The sequence below is a fragment of the Salvia miltiorrhiza genome, chromosome 3 (genome assembly GCF_028751815.1).
Source record: "Salvia miltiorrhiza cultivar Shanhuang (shh) chromosome 3, IMPLAD_Smil_shh, whole genome shotgun sequence".
NCBI lineage: Eukaryota > Viridiplantae > Streptophyta > Magnoliopsida > Lamiales > Lamiaceae > Salvia > Salvia miltiorrhiza.
Genome location: NC_080389.1, coordinates 25409304 through 25425954, shown reverse-complemented (window position 1 = coordinate 25425954; position 16651 = coordinate 25409304). Strand labels below are relative to the sequence as shown.

The following is a 16651-nucleotide window of genomic DNA, read 5'->3' as shown; positions in this document are numbered from 1 at the left end:
TGATTATAGGAAGATTGAGTAATTACTTGTTAACCAAGTGTTCTTTTGCTTCAAGTTTTCACACAAGCTCCACGTTTTCAGCCACGTTTTCTCAAGCATGTTCTCGGCCTTCTATCCTTGATTTTCAAGCTTCTAGAAATCTATAGATAGGGAGGAATGTCATTGCATTCGGTACCAGTTTAGAGAAGCAAAAACACAAGTATCAAAGAGCTGGATTGTTGTTCCAACATACAAACCAACATCTAGTTTTAACTCACCTTGATTGGAAGACTCATGAGTTTAAAACATGAGCTTACACATCACGATTTCTCATATCTTTCGTGAGGGGAACCATGTTGCGGATTTCTTGGCTTCTTTGGTGTCTGAGGAGGGTTTCTAGCCTTTTGCTATTCCTGATATTCTACAGCTGGTTCGGGATGATCGGCGGGGTCTTCCTTATGTTCAGATCATTTCTTAGGCGTCTCTTCCATGTGGGGGCGTTTATCTCTTCTTGGGAAGGGAATCGTGTTGTTGTTTTCTTGGCCTCTTCGGTTGCTGAGGAGGGTTTTTGGTCCTTTGCGATCCCTGATATTCTTCAGCTAGTGCGTGACGACATGCGGCTCATTCCTTATGTTCAATTCGTCCTTTGAGGGTGCTGCTTTTCACAGGGAAGTTCATGTCCCCTTCTCTTCTTGTTTTGCTTAGGGGTGGGGTTTCTTTCCTGTTTCGTTTGTGTGTGGTTGCTTTCCCTTCTATTTTGACCTTTCTTGCTCTTGCGACTTCCTCTTGTTTAGTGATGGTTCATTAGTGGTTCTGGTTTGTGTCTGTCTTTGGTGGTCGTCCTTGTCCCTCTCTTACCTACAGTTCTCGAGTCGTGTAAGGGGTTTAATGTTTTGGCTACAACATCTTGATGAGCAATTTACGACGTGATTTGTCCGGTATATGCTAGGATGAGTGTTTTCATTGCAATAGACCTAATAGCTTTTCTCTGGTTTGAATTGGTTGGTTGATGTTTGAGTTTTAATAGCTTTGGGTCTCTGCTCCTTTGATGGCCTTTTCATTATTAGCATGGGAAATCACGCGTGACGATTTTGGTTACGCCCAAAAGTTCTAATCGTGTGAAGTTGGCCTAACTGTTGAAAGCAAAGCATTTGATCTTATTTATAAAAAGGAGGAGATTTGATTATAATGGTAATTGCATTAGGAAATTCACTCCTAGCGAAGAATTGGGTATGATCGGATTGAATTGTATAATCCTGTTGTTGCATCTCAAAGCTTTAGCTTTGCACACTTCTTGGGAATTCTAGTTTCTTGAGAGACTTGGTCTGGTATGAGACAGGTTTGGTTGATGGCACCACTTGTGTTCTTTCTCTGATCTTGAGGTGGTTGTTTGGGGCTTGCTTTGGTCATGTTTGGAAAGGTTGCTCTCCTTTGTTGGCTTTTGTGGGTTGTGGTCGGGCTCGTTCGTTAGCTCTCTGTGTTTCTTTCTATTTCGCTCGGCTTCTTCTATGTTCTCCTTTGGTTTTGCAGGTTTCAGGGGTGCTTTGGGCTTAGGTGCTAGTGTTTCGGGTTTCGGCTTCTGTGGCTCTTCTAGTGGTCTTTGTGTGTTTTTGGGCGTCTGCTTTGGAACGTCCTTGCTCCAGCTGCTTAAGGCATTTCCTTGCTTTAGCTGGTCTGGCTGTTTGTTTTTTTTTTTTGTGGTTTTTGTTTGGGTTTCTGTTTCGGGTTTTGGGGACCGGTTATCCTAGGGGCAATGGTTCGGCCGAAGCTTCTGAGGTTGACTTTCCGCCCCTTCCCATTTTGTTAACTTTTGTTGCTTTCTAGTTGTTTGTTTGTTTTTGTTTTAGCTCTCTTTCTTGAGGCTCGTCCCTTTGTCTGCGCCTGTGCTTTCAAAGTTTGAATTTTTCTTTTTTCAATAAAATTTCTATTTCAGCAGTTAGTAACGTGTATATTAGCTTCAGTAAGTCTAGCTTGTTGCTAGCATTTACGATAAGATTAGAAGATATATTTATTTTCCTATCAGATCTACTTAGTAAAAGAGATTTTTATTAAATAGATCGTATAATTCATTGTAAAAGAGATTTTATATTGAATTCACAACTGCAATTAAACAAATTGTAGTATAAAGTTATTTCGTTGTGTGTACTTTATTTTTCCGTTGCTTTACTGTTTTTAATAAGTAGTTGTTGGGTTTATTGTTCAAACAAGTAGTTCAACATACTTCGTTCTGTAGGAGCAACAACTTTCAATTGGCATCAAGAACCTACACTTGCTACACTAAGTGTTTTTGTAGGAGCAACAAGCTTTGCCTAGGCTATTGGTGTAGATAGTTTTTAGTTTATGTTTTGTGCGGTACTTTTGGTCGTAAGTACTCCCTCAGTCCCGGTCCAATAGTCCTCTTTCTTCTGGGCACATAGATTAAGAAACTTGCTTTTTGAGTGTAAAAGTGTGTAAAGGTGTGTGGGACCACATTATTTGTAGTGTAAAATCATTACCAAAAATAGAAGTAGGACTATTGGAGTAGGACGTCCCAAAAAGGAAAATAGGACTATTAGAGTGGGACGGAGGGAATACTATTTTACTTTAAGTAATTTCAATTCAGTTTTACTTTATGTTTTCCGTTATGTCTTTTGCCTTGTTTATTTCATTCATGTCTAGCAAAGTTTATATTCCGATTTGGGTAAGATAAATTGAGAATGAATACTTAAAACTCGAGAGGTCTAAATGAGCATAATAACTGCATGAGTATGTTCCTGATACACTAGGTTTGATTCAAAAGGTTTGAGCAACTTAATTAATTAACTGATCATTAATTGATTAAGGCGTTTTGACCACAAGTAACCTGTGGGCACAACCCGAAAGCAATTTCGACCTCCGAAGAGTACAACTGGTGTTGAAGTCGTGACTAGTGGATTAATTTTACGTAAGGGTTAAATTGGGTCTATCTAAATCCAAATGCATCTTGGGCATAACTCTATCAAGAGAAATGCCAATTTATGACCAGGATAGTTAATCTCATTAATTGATAATTTCTGGAGTTATAAATTGAAAGGATAGATTGGGCATAGGGCTGTTGCGTGCGTAACCAGTGTCAATTGGGGGCATAGCTGTCTTTTACCTATAACCAATTGATGTACGACTGTGGTAAATATATTTGAACCAATGACCGAGTGAAACGTTCATGTTTAGTGACTCAAACCCAAGTCAGTATCATTTTGTTATTTGATCAAGTTATTTTATTATTTTCCGTTCAATCCGTTTACGCATTTTGCACAGAAGAGAGTTGTGACCAGGATAACCAGAAAATTAAACCCTTTTTAATGACACCCTTGCAGGAGAGATTACACTCAGTTTCCTATGGATTCGACCCTAGACTTACTGCTAGCTAGTATAGTTGTGGGCACATAACTTTATTTGCGCGAAGCTAAACGATGGCTTCGTCAAATTGGCATCGTTGGCGTGGAACTGAGAGCGCTAGTAATTTCTTTTGTGTGATTTTTTTTGTGAGTTTTGTCTTACCATGTGTGTATTCGTCGTACGAGAAGTGTAGGCCAAGAAGATGTAACATCCCAAATATTTAGATTTATTATTATATAAGTTTAATTATTAGTATTTTCTTGTATAGCTTATTATTTTTAGATAATTACATGATATATATAGATATGCACCATTAATTTTATCTAGACTATTATTATTATTATTATTATTATTATTATTATTATTATTATTATTATTATTATTATTATTATTATTATTATTATTATTTCAATTCCTATTAAAACTAGAACTCTTTTATTCCTAATCTTATTAGAAGATATACATAGGATACAATCTTTATACTTATCAAACTCTTTCAAGACTAATATAAATAGAGACACGATTATTTACCCTAAAATACACAGACACACGCATAACCCAAAGCCTACAGTAGAATCGGTAAGGTTTCAATCTTATTTTCTATCGAATTTATGTTTTCCCATTTTTCCTTTTAAATCGTTTCAGTTGAGTCTCGTTTTCGAAATTGAGTTTGAAATCATCAAATATCTGTCAGTTTTTGTTCCCAAAAGTGCATCTTTCGAAAATTTAAGTTCTCAGCGGTGGTATATATATTAAGTTGGCATTTTTGAATGTTTTTTTAGGTCGGCGATTTAATACAGTAGCCATTTGATTGTTATTATGTTGTAACTTCTTTTAAAAAGTCAAAGTTTATATAAAAGCTAGTTTCCATCATATTTCAATCTCTGTATAAGCTTTTGGATTGGTAAATAAATAGATTTTATTGTTTTCCTTTAATTGTCGATTTGCTTCCAGCTAGGAAGGACAAATTTTATATATGAGTTGGTATTTTATTATTACTTTTATAAATTCTAAAAGCTTAAATTGTGGTTCCAAAATCGTAACTTTGCATTAGCTTCTAATATTTTATTTATATTTTTTATTTAATAGTAAGTATATATATATGTATATATATATATATGATGTACAATTTTATTTATAGAATTTTAGATTTAAGTTAGTAATTACGTTTTATGTGATTAGGTGCGGTGCTATTAAGACCCTCATTCCGGATTTTATTTAACTGCCTACGACTTTAAGGTGAGAAATTATATGCTTGTTGTTATATTCATGTATGTTTGAATGTGCTTTTAGTTCATGTTTGATTATGCTTTGCTCAGTTATTTGTCTAGATACATGTTCAGAATATCATGTTCAAGTATATGATCAGAAATCCAGAATATCATGTTCAAGTACATGATCAGAAATTCAGAATATCATGTTCAAGTACATGATTAGAAATTCATAAATACTCAGAATTTAGAATATGTGTATGACAATGTGTTTTATTAGTATGTTTAAGCGTATGTGAATATGTGCATGGTTCCTCACTGAGTATATTTTCAATATGCTCACCCCTTATCTTTTCAGTTTTGCAGTTCTAAAGTCGAAGTGGCCATGGAAGTGGAGAATGACTAAGGATAAGGATTTTACATTGAACATTTTAGTTAAACTTGTTAAGTTTTAGTTTATCATTTTATTTTATTTTACTACTTTAGTTTTGGCAAATTGATTTTTTTTAAATTATTAATTTTTGATAGTCAAGAAGTTTCATTTTATCTATTAGTTCTTAAAATTTTAGATTGCAAAGTTTATGAAAATTGGGGTGTTACAGAAGAGCTATTACTGTTTGATCTTGAGATTGAGAGGACCACACGGCGGAACAACGGAGACAGACGTAGGGCAGAGCAAGAGGTACGAATAAATCGAAACAAAGAAGAAAACACGGGAGAACAAAATTAAGACGAGATGGACATGATGTTCCCAAATAATCCGAACCTCCGACCCACGAGCTTCAGGCCAACATGTCATTCTCACTCGTAATTTTTGTACCAAAATAGACAAGCCAAACTCTTGACTTTTCACTTGAGTTATCAAAAGGCTTGTTTTTCTTCCCTAGACAGATTATTTCTATACTAAAACACTCTTAACTAATAGACAATTAATGGCTAATTATACAACACTACCTGTTCATGGTCTCCGCCTAACTCGCTTTGCTTTTCCTCTTCCACCATCGCCGGCTGCAGCAGTAGTGCCATGAACGGCATGTGCCCATACCCATTCGGTATGAATTTTGACTCCATCTATAGCGACGGCGGTAGCGCTATCGGTTGGCATAGATCCAGCCTGCAGCTCGGCGAGGGAGGGGGCACAATAAGCACGCCAATCGCCACCGTGGCGGCATCGCGGGACAGTAGGAGGGAGCCGGAGAAGGTGGAGATGGCCTCAGTAGGGACGGTGTCGATGCCCGTGGTGGCGATTATGGAAGGCTCGGCTTGGCGGATGAGCCACTCTATGATCTCTCCGTCGGTGCGGTGGCCGGGTTCTCGAGTGAGCTGGAATACGCGGGCGGCATAGAACGTTGGCATCCGCACGGGGCGGCCGCAGCCATTAACCTTGGTGTGGCGATCTTTACTGGAGGACTGGCGGTGGGCCTTGGTTATAGAGAGTATGGCGATAGGTTTGGGGGCATCGTTACTTCTCAATTGCCTTGTTGGCCTGAAGCCCGACAAAGTGTAGCAAACATGATTAGCTGCCTCCATATCCACTACCCAAGAATGAGTAGAAAACACAGCTAACCACGTCTCAGTTACTAGGACTTGTGATGTACCTTATCTCTTTGCCTTGAGCACTGGACAATCTTTCTTCTAATGCCCCGTCTTGCCGCACTTGAAGCATTTTCCTTTCTCTGTTGGCTTTTTCATGCCTTCGATGGGACCCTCCCCCCCCCCACTCCACTACTCCCACTGTTCTGCTTGCCTTTCTTGCCCCATGGACCCTTCTTCTTCTTCATGCCTTTCAACGAAAAAGATGGCCCATCAGCACTAACAAGCACTTGTGCACCTTTCCCTAAAACTCCCTTGGCCGTAACTAGAGCATTAAGCAACTTATTAAGAGTGTAATTTTTCTTGCTTATAACAGTGTTCTCAAAAGACTTGGAAAAAGAGTTTATGATTATATCAACCTTTACCTCACCGTCGATACTTCCACCAACCAAGTCAAGCTTCTCAAATAGGTTTGTCATATGCATGACATGCTCGTGCACTGAACTACCCTCGCTCATCCCACAAGATAAAATTTCTCTCGTAATGTTGACACGAGTAGCTCAATCCGACTCACCGAACACTTCTATGAGGTTTAACATAATGCTAGCTGCATCGTCTATGCCCCGATGTTAGAGTTGCAAGGTTTTCAACATTGTAGTTGACTCAACCTAGAACACCTCTAGTTTGACTTGCAATAGAACAAGGACATCCTAGTGATGGTAAGTTGACCCAGTGTCATCTCTCAAGGAAAGTCTTTAAGGGCTTTTAGTAGTATCGCAGGAAAAACAATAAAGAAAGCAGTAAAGAGATTGATTATTAAACTAAAACTTAGAATTAAAAACTTAAGTAAAAACCGAATTGTAAAACTAAGCTAGGCGAATTGAACTATTAAACCCTAGACAAGATTTTAAAGAACTTAAATTAAACCTACTTATGAAAGTAAATACTTGTAAAAGTAAAGACTTCTAATCTAGGCATAAACTAAAGTGCATAATTTAAATTGCATAATTAAGAAGAAAGCATAAACATGAATGAAAAACGTAAACATGATTAAACAGAAATAAATTAAATTAAATACGAAATACCGTAAAATCCTTGAACGTGTAATCGTGTCACGCAATCACAATCCAAGAAACTAAACTAAAAACGAAATTGAAATCTAACTTAGAACAATAAAAACTTGAAACTATGAAAGTAAGTAAATTCCTAAGCTTCGGATGCCAACAGATTGCAAAGATGGCGTCTAAAACTAGGGCAAGGGATTGATTATTACAATGAAAAGTATGGCCCTATTTATAGACTTCAATTCCCTATGGATCACCATGGAAGTTGCCATGCAAAGAAGAATTCTAAAGGCAATAGAATCGTGCAAAATAAGGCAACTTCCAGCTGCAATGCGCGCTCTGGGAACACTCCTACTCTGGTGGAATTCGGGGCTCTCGCCAGCGAAATGGCTTCCGCTCTGGCATTCGCCAGAGGAATGGGTCTCGAGTGGAATCGCTTCCTCTCTGGCATTCGCCAGAGGAACGGTGAGTTCTCTGCTATCGAGCGCTGGACTTTACTTCTCTGATGCTGGCGCTTCTCGACAGAGGAATAGGTGATTCTTCTGCTCTGGCTTCTCGATTCCTCTGACTTTTGACTCCTCTGGCTAGCGACTTCTCTGACTAGTGACTCCTCTGGCTGGTGACTCCTCTGGCATTTCGATTCCTCTGGCCTGACTTCTCTGGCCTGACTTCCGCGCGGGGTTTTAGCTCTGGCGCGGCCTTCTCGGTTCTGGCACGGGGGCTTTGCCTCTCTTCCATGCTAGAGTGTGCACAAACACACGATTCTTAGCCCAAATTCTCCAAGATTTGCACTCTTCATCTCGAAAACCTAAATCTTCTGCAAAGCATAAAATAGACCATAAAACGCACCAATTTCCAGAAGATTTAACTTAAAATAAGCACATGCAAACCCCTAAAATTAGAACAATTAGGCATAAATCAACCCCCCCACACTTAGCCTTTTGCTTGTCCTCAAGCAAAATCCGTATGAATCCTAGGAAGATATTGATTTCAACAATGCTAATTTCCATCCAAACATTCTCAAAGTCAATTCAAAATTTTACAATCAACACATATCTCTTGATCATGCAAGTAACTCAAAGTTTAAGAAACAACAAAAGAGTAATGTAAGTAATTCGATCAGACCCAATTCTCCGCTAGAAGTGAATTCCCTAATGTGATCGCCTTTATAATCAATATCACCATTTTTCACACTTTGTGTGCTTAAAATTTTCGACAGTTGAGCCATAATTCATGAAATAAAAATCATTTGGATGTAATCCAAAGTCTTTTCACGTGGTTTTCCATGCTCATAGTTAGACTAGAGGAGCAGAGACTCAGAGCTATCACATTTCAGAACAGGCCAGATGTTTCAGAGCTGGCAATTTTAAAGTTGGCAATTCGTCCAACATTTTCACAAATCAGATACGATCGTAGGCAATCACAATGACAACACTCCTTCTAGCATCTACCGGACAAATCACGTTTTACTAACTTACAATCATGTTGCAACAAAAACTCAAATTCTTTGCACAAACAAGAAACATATATCAAGAGTAAAACAAGAATAACCACCATTCATTCTCAAACCCGAAATTTGCATCGAAAACCTTATTCTCTTCCACAAATTCATACAAACTAGCAAGATTCGAGTCCAAAAACTAAGCATAGAAAAATCAATTTCGCCCAATTGAAAGCATAAACACAATAAAACACCCCCCCACACTTAAGGCATGCCATGTCCTCAGGGCACAAAAGAAATTAGAAGAGTTAAGAAAATGTCCCTAATTATCGGCATTGAGAAACTGAAGCATCGTGCGAGGTGGTGAAAAGGAGAATTTGCGGTCTGTGCAGAGTAGAGACGGCAACGCTGAAAACATGAAAACCTCCAGCATAATAGTATCCGCAAAGCAACCGAAGCTTAGGAAAAACACAAAACAAACAACGAAAAACAAGAAAAGAATAAGAAAAACAAAACAAGAAAAACATAAACAAACCAACGGTGGGTTGCCTCCCACCAAGCGCTAGAGTTAAAGTCTCCAGCCCGACTTCAGTTTGATCTTTAGTGAGGATCGTGCAGAGTGTGAGACTCCACCACCATCGGAATACTCCGCCCATAGTAGGATTTCATGCGATGTCTGTCTCCTCTGAAATTCTCCTTAGAATGGGCTGCGCCAGGGTCAAACACATCCTTTGGCAACACGCCTTCTTTATTCAGGGACAACGCTACCGATCTGAACCTCGGCTTTTCCTTTTTCTCTTCTAAGAACATGTATTTGAGATTGGCTGGGAGTTCCTTCAGTTCCAGCGCTGGCCTCGTGGTTCTCATCTGTTCATCAATGGGCAGCTCCGTATGGCAGTGCAGCACTGAGCTCGGCAGAGCTGGACTAGACATGGCTGAGCTCGGCATAACTGGCTGGGCAGAGCGGGGCAGCACAGAGCTCGGCATAGCTGAGCTGAAGGGTGCAGCGCTGGGCAGTGGAGAGCTGATGGTTGCAGAGCTGAAGGGGGCAGCGCTGGGCAGTGGAGAGCTGAACTCTTTAGCTTCCCGAGCTAGCTCTTCCATGTCTGTCGATCCAGCACAGACTTCCACACACTCCTGCTCCTGTAAAAATACCTTCTCAACCAAGCCATCAATAGGATCTATAAAGGAGCATTCGTTGATAAAATTTGCAGAAGGCATAGCACGACTATCATGCACAGAGAAAGACACTGACTCCCCTAACACAGTCATTTTAATATTTCCATCCTTAACATCAATTAAGGTGTTAGTGGTTGCCATAAACGGTCTTCCTAACAGTAGTGTGTGCTCTACACCATTTTCATGCACCTCCCCAATGTCGAGAACCACAAAATCTACGGGAATAATCAAGCCCCCAACATTCACTAAAACATCCTCTATGATCCCACGGGGGTATCTAACGGACCTATCGGCGAGTTGTAGACACATGCGGGTGGGTTTCAAATCACCTAACTCTAATTGTTTGAAAATAGAGTAAGGCATAAGGTTAATTCCAGCACCCAAATCTAACATTCCCGTAGCTTCCTTACCATTTCCTAAAGCAATTTTAATCACGAAGCTACCTGGGTCGCGTTGCTTTGGTGGCAGAGGCTACTGTATGATCGAGTTCGCAATTTCTGAGACCAGAACCTTCTCATTGTCCTCGAACTTCCGCTTGTTGGAGACTAACTCCTTAAAAAACTTCACATACGCTGGGACTTTTCTGATCACATCCAGGAGGGGCAGATTCACGTTCACCTTGGCAAACATGTTGTAGAAGTCGGCGAACTGTTTATCCATCTTTTCATTCCGCAATCTGCCCGAAAAAGGAATTGGTGGCCGATAAGGTGTAGTGGATTTGTGTAGTTTGGCCTCTTTTCCTTCCTCCATCACTCCGTCTTTTGGCTGATCTTCCTTCTCTCCTTCCTTTTTCTTCTGCTCTGGTCCTTTTTCTTCATAAGGGCTCGTCAGAGTGGAACTTGGCAGAATTGAACCTTGTGCGGTGGAACTCTGCAGAACTGACTTCTCCAGAGGTAACTTCGGCATCTCTGGACTCGGCAGAGCTAGCTTCGCCAGAGGTGCCTTCGGCATCTCTGGAATCGGCAGGACTGGCTTCGCCAGAGGTGATTTCGGAAGCTCTGACTTTGGCATGGCTAAACTCGTCAGAGCTGGTGATCGTGACAGAGTGAACGGCTTTGTTAGAACTGGCGGTCGGATCAGCTCTGGCCTGCGAGTCGGCTCTGGTACCTCCACTTGATTGTCTACCAATTTACCACTACGGAGAACAGTGATAGCTTGAGCCTGATGAGTTTGCAAGGGTTGACCATGGAATTTTCCGGGCTGCTGTTGCTGCTGCAATTGGTTCAAGGTGCCCGACAGTTGCCCTACGGTGGTCTCAAGTCTTTTTATGGTGGATGCTTGAGACTCCATATTCTGTTTAGTCATCTCCATATTTTACTTGCTAATCTCCATAAAAGCTTGCAACGTATCTTCAAGTGATGACTTCTGGGGCTGAGCATGTTGCTGCGAAGGCTGAAAATTCCCTTGCTGTTGATACCTCGGTGGATATTGTTGGGGAAAATTTTGTTGCGGTGGGCAGGGCTGCTGACCTCTCCATCCATTATTGACGTTCTGCCCTTGATTATACTTCTGCGGTCTGCTCTGCCCTTGGTTATAGCTCTGTCCTTGATTATAGCCTTGCCCTTGATTGTAGTGTTGCACGAATCCAGGTCTGCTCTGCATTTGATTATAGCTCTGAAATCCTTGTGCCGCATAGACCTCAGCTTGTCCTTCCGGAGTAAATTCTCCCATTCGATGACACTCATGGGCTCCATGGCTGACATCTCCACAAATACCACACGGCTCTACGTACTGCATGGCTGGATTCGGCGAGGTTGAACTCTGAACTGGAGAATTTTCCATCTTGCCCATCTTGAGATGCTCCACTTGTCTCACAAGATCGGCTACTTGCTTCTGCAGCTCAAACTGATTTGTCACCGCGCTGGCATCAACTCTTCTTCCACGGACAGATTTCTGTTGGGAGCTTTCGGCCAATGTCTTGAAGATCTCTTTCAGGTCTGCCGCTGTCTTCCGAGCTATGTTTCCTCCTGCTGTGCTATCCACCATAAATTGAGCAGTTTCTACTAACCCATCGTAGAAAAACTGCATCAACATCACATTAGTGAATTGATGTTGAGGACATTGGCGGAGGAGTTCTTCATATCTCTCCCAAGCTTCGTGTAAAGGCTCGTCCGCTCCTTGGGTGAACTCCATTATTTTTGTTCTCAGCTCCTGTGTCTTGTGACTTGGGTAGTATTTCAGCATGAACTTTTCACAAGCATCTCCCCACGTAGTGATAGAGTTGGGCGGCAGAGATAGCATCCACGTCCTCGCCCGGTCTTTAAGTGCATAAGGGAAGCACTTGAGCTTGAGTTGATCCTCCGTAAGAGTAAGTAGAGGGATTGTTTGCACTTGTGTGCAAAAATCCCGGATGAATTGCAGCGCATCCTCGCTTGGCATCCCGTGGAACACCGGCAGCAGATTCGAATCATTAGGTTTGAGATTGTAGTTTCTCACAGCAGCGGGGAGCACGATTGCCGACGTGTTTGTATCTCCAATCACCGGCTTGGTGAAGTCTCCCATGTACTCCATGTGTTGAGCCATGACTTCTTTTTCCTCGTGTAAATCCTGCTCAGTGTGAAAATTGGCGGAGCTGGCCTTTTCCTCCTTAGTGTGTTCTGCCGTGGCTGTGGTCTGCTCTGGCTGGTCAGAGCTGGATGCCTCCTCTACTACGGTTTGCTCTGGAACGTCAAGATCGGAGTCAGAGCTGGAATTGGCGAGGCTTGCAGCGCTATCCTCGGAATCAGAGTCAGAGTATAATGCGTCGGCTCTAGTACGTGTTCGAGTGTTATCCAGCGGGGACGTTAATTTTCTTTTCAGACTACGGCGTCCCTGCATACACAACACTTAACACACGGGTGAAACGCACCGGGTGGAAAGAAAAGAAAAGTAAAAACAAAAACGTAAAAACTGGAAATTAAATAAAGCAAATAAAACGACACAACTAAAACGCCTAAAACTTTCCCCGGCAACGGCGCCAAAATTTGACTCAACCTAGAACACCTCTAGTTTGACTTGCAATAGAACAAGGACATCCTAGTGATGGTAAGTTGACCCAGTGTCATCTCTCAAGGAAAGTCTTTAAGGGCTTTTAGTAGTATCGCAGGAAAAACAATAAAGAAAGCAGTAAAGAGATTGATTATTAAACTGAAACTTAGAATTAAAAACTTAAGTAAAAACCGAATTGTAAAACTAAGCTAGGCGAATTGAACTATTAAACCCTAGACAAGATTTTAAAGAACTTAAATTAAACCTACTTATGAAAGTAAATACTTGTAAAAGTAAAGACTTCTAATCTAGGCATAAACTAAAGTGCATAATTTAAATTGCATAATTAAGAAGAAAGCATAAACATGAATGAAAAACGTAAACATGATTAAACAGAAATAAATTAAATTAAATACGAAATACCGTAAAATCCTTGAACGTGTAATCGTGTCACGCAATCACAATCCAAGAAACTAAACTAAAAACGAAATTGAAATCTAACTTAGAACAATAAAAACTTGAAACTATGAAAGTAAGTAAATTCCTAAGCTTCGGATGCCAACAGATTGCAAAGATGGCGTCTAAAACTAGGGCAAGGGATTGATTATTACAATGAAAAGTATGGCCCTATTTATAGACTTCAATTCCCTATGGATCACCATGGAAGTTGCCATGCAAAGAAGAATTCTAAAGGCAATAGAATCGTGCAAAATAAGGCAACTTCCAGTTGCAATGCGCGCTCTGGGAACACTCCTACTCTGGTGGAATTCGGGGCTCTCGCCAGCGAAATGCCTTCCGCTCTGGCATTCGCCAGAGGAATGGGTCTCTAGCGGAATCGCTTCCTCTCTGGCATTCGCCAGAGGAACGGTGAGTTCTCTGCTATCGAGCGCTGGACTTTACTTCTCTGATGCTGGCGCTTCTCGGCAGAGGAATAGGTGATTCTTCTGCTCTGGCTTCTCGATTCCTATGACTTTTGACTCCTCTGGCTAGCGACTTCTCTGACTAGTGACTCCTCTGGCTGGTGACTCCTCTGGCATTTCGATTCCTCTGGCCTGACTTCTCTGGCCTGACTTCCGCGCGGGGTTTTAGCTCTGGCGCGGCCTTCTCGGTTCTGGCACGGGGGCTTTGCCTCTCTTCCATGCTAGAGTGTGCACAAACACACGATTCTTAGCCCAAATTCTCCAAGATTTGCACTATTCATCTCGAAAACCTAAATCTTCTGCAAAGCATAAAATAGACCATAAAACGCACCAATTTCCAGAAGATTTAACTTAAAATAAGCACATGCAAACCCCTAAAATTAGAACAATTAGGCATAAATCAGTAGTCATCATATATCATTTAGCAATATTGTTTGACTTGTGTCAACTCTTATGAAATATTTTTTTTCTCATCAGTTGACTTAGTAGTAGGTCGGGAGGATGATGCATAGTTAGCACAAGTCGTGCTCTTCAGGAATAAGAATATATGTCATGTTGTGTTTCTATTCATTAAAATTTGGACCGGTAAGAGGATTTTTGTGAAAGTAGAGAAATAATAGGAGACATAGTCATACCCGAAAAATAAAACAAACAATCATGTAAGAACACGAAAACACATAATTTGTAACAACAATATTGAAACCTTTTGATAAAACAATATTGATGAAACCTCCAACTGCCCAAGGAATCTAATGTGTAAGCCAGCGTTTGTGTGGATGTTTAGACATGAACCCCTCAACCAGACTATTCACCTAGTCATTTAATTTTAATCCATGTCAACTTAACTTTTTGATAAATGAAATCAATAGTTGGACCTTAACTAGTCCTTATCATATTTAAGAAGGGACTCTGTTGGAGAGTTGTATTTAATATGATACCTAAGCAATAAACACAATTTAACCTTGAACATTAAATTCTCAAAATTGACATACTCACTAAGACCATGCCGCTTTTAATTTAATTTCTTGGTTATCTTATTTAATTCCATTATCTAAAGTACTTGTGGAAATTATACGAGTAAGCCACGTTTGTGTGGACATTTACTGCACAACTTCCACTACTTAAATGAATTGAAATGTTTATTTAAAAATTTCAACTTGACAAATTTATGAAAAATAAATGTGAAGTAAGCTACCTTTATGTGGACGTTTACTCATATTGTCAATCACTTTGTCTTGAGACCGCTTGTGGAGGTTTAAATAATTCTTAAGCACTATAAAAATCATTAAAACAACTATTTTTTTTTTTTGATAAATTACATAAGCAAATAAAGAAATTTAAAGATCGCACCACGGTGGACTCGAACCCAGAACCTCAGGCCTTGGACATTAACCACCTACCGCTAGGCCAACTCACATACACAAAACAACTTAGTCTTTTTCTTTTAAAATATTTGTATGGGGGGGAGAATACACCAGTGGGCTATTTTTCGCAAGGCATAAACAAACTAAACCAGATTTCAATTAGAAATAGGTTGTAGACTAAAACTGAAGATTCTTCAGTGGATTGACATCAGTTGAGCGCTGGGCTTGACTGATGTCCAGAAAAGGCTTCAGTCTTAGTTTGTAAACAGAGCAGAGTTATTAATCTTTCTGACTAATGATAGTCAGTAGGATTAATAACTCAGCAGCGGAAAATAAGCTTAGTGCGAATAGCCTTTAAAAAGAAGTTTATCTTTTGTAAAATCCTTAGTTTCACTTTTCAGTTAATCTAGTTCAGTTGAAAACAGTTAAGCACAGATAAGAAAATCACTGAAAGCATGTAAAGAACAGAAGAATTTTAACGTGGTTCGGAGACATCTCCCCTACATCCACAACCAGATAATTTGTCTGACAAACTTCTCTGGGCTAATGCTTACAGGTGCACAGGAAACCTACCAATCCAACTGAATTGGTTTTAACACTTAGCACGCCCAGACACTGTCGTGTCCAATCAGCTAATGCTAAGGTAATTGGAGCCAGAACCTTTAAGCTGGACTCCCTCTTGGTTTGACGGTACCAAGGTAACCTACCTAGTTTAGTTTCCTGGTACTAAACAACAACCACTTGGCTTACCGAGTGCCAAAAGACCTAACAGTTTAGTTTTCTGGCACTAAACTACGATCACTCAAACTCATTTTTCTCTTGATTGAAAAGGGGGTTTGAACTCTTCCAACTAAGATTACAGAGAACAAGCTCTCGTGTAATCCATTCTAGGCTTAAGATAAAACAAGAAATGTCACGACCGGACTTAATTAAGGATAATTAAGCCGGGAAACCATGACCAAGGTTGGAGATAAGGAGCGAGATAAAAAGGGGATGAACGAATAACTAATAATCAACGAAGAAACATACTAAAATATTAATAACGAAGGGAACATTTACAACGGAATTAGAGTCGTGATGACTTAGTCAAACTAGTAAGTTCGGATAGCTCCGACTTAGCCAAAAAAAAATAATATGAAGTTCTCTTGAGTACGCAGCGGAAGAAGGTTCTGATTACATGTATGAAGACATGTACTCAAGAGTTCTTTAATACATATAACTTTAGACAAAAGGGATTTCCTGCTCGTCACTTCATCACCACCAGCTACTGCTCAACCTGCACATTTAGAAATACATGCAGGGCTGAGTACGAAAGTACTCAGTGGATACATATGCCTATAGAAACTTGCAGTGAAAACATAAATTGTCATGCCATCTTAACAGTACACCAAGGGAGTTTTCATGAAATAAGCCCAAGCTTACTAAATTCTTTTGAGATTCTTAAAGATCGACTGATCAGTCTAAGTTCTTCATGTATTTTATCATATCTGAAGCTTGTGTGCCGGAGAGGTGGCCACCTCTCACGGACACCTGACCGGCCAACCCGTTAGATGACTCACGGCCCTGGGTGTACACTAGCCCTGGCAGGATAGCTATCAACTGCTCAGGACCCGAATTCGATTACTTTAACTGGCAT

The 16651-nt window shown here is 40.3% G+C and overlaps 2 protein-coding genes across 2 annotated transcripts; both read right to left on the bottom strand.

Moving 5' to 3' along the window:
* Nucleotides 1-9185: 9185 nt before the first annotated feature.
* On the bottom strand, nt 9186-10157 carry LOC131018581 (uncharacterized). Its single transcript, XM_057947295.1, has one exon. It carries the CDS (start codon nt 10155-10157, stop codon nt 9186-9188), a length of 972 nt encoding a protein of 323 aa, XP_057803278.1.
* A 78-nt stretch (nt 10158-10235) lies between these two features.
* Nucleotides 10236-11776, bottom strand: LOC131018580 (uncharacterized). Its single transcript, XM_057947293.1, has 5 exons — nt 11773-11776; nt 11466-11731; nt 11083-11360; nt 10414-10899; nt 10236-10347 (listed from the first exon to the last, which is right to left on the bottom strand). Exons 1-5 carry the CDS (start codon nt 11774-11776, stop codon nt 10236-10238), a joined length of 1146 nt encoding a protein of 381 aa, XP_057803276.1.
* Nucleotides 11777-16651: the final 4875 nt, after the last annotated feature.

What these genes read in the sequence shown, in the direction of transcription:
- LOC131018580 (XM_057947293.1), bottom strand. An exon ending in CGTGTGGTATTTGTGGAGAT is followed by an intron (nt 11,361 to 11,465) that starts GTCAGCCATGGA and finishes AATCAAATGCAG; the next exon opens with AGCAGACCTGGATTCGTGCA. An exon ending in GCTTTTATGGAGATTAGCAA is followed by an intron (nt 10,900 to 11,082) that starts GTAAAATATGGA and finishes TGTTCTCCGTAG; the next exon opens with TGGTAAATTGGTAGACAATC.
- LOC131018581 (XM_057947295.1), bottom strand. Translation starts at nt 10,157, where the DNA reads ATGTTAGATTTGGGTGCTGGAATTAACCTTATGCCTTACTCTATTTTC.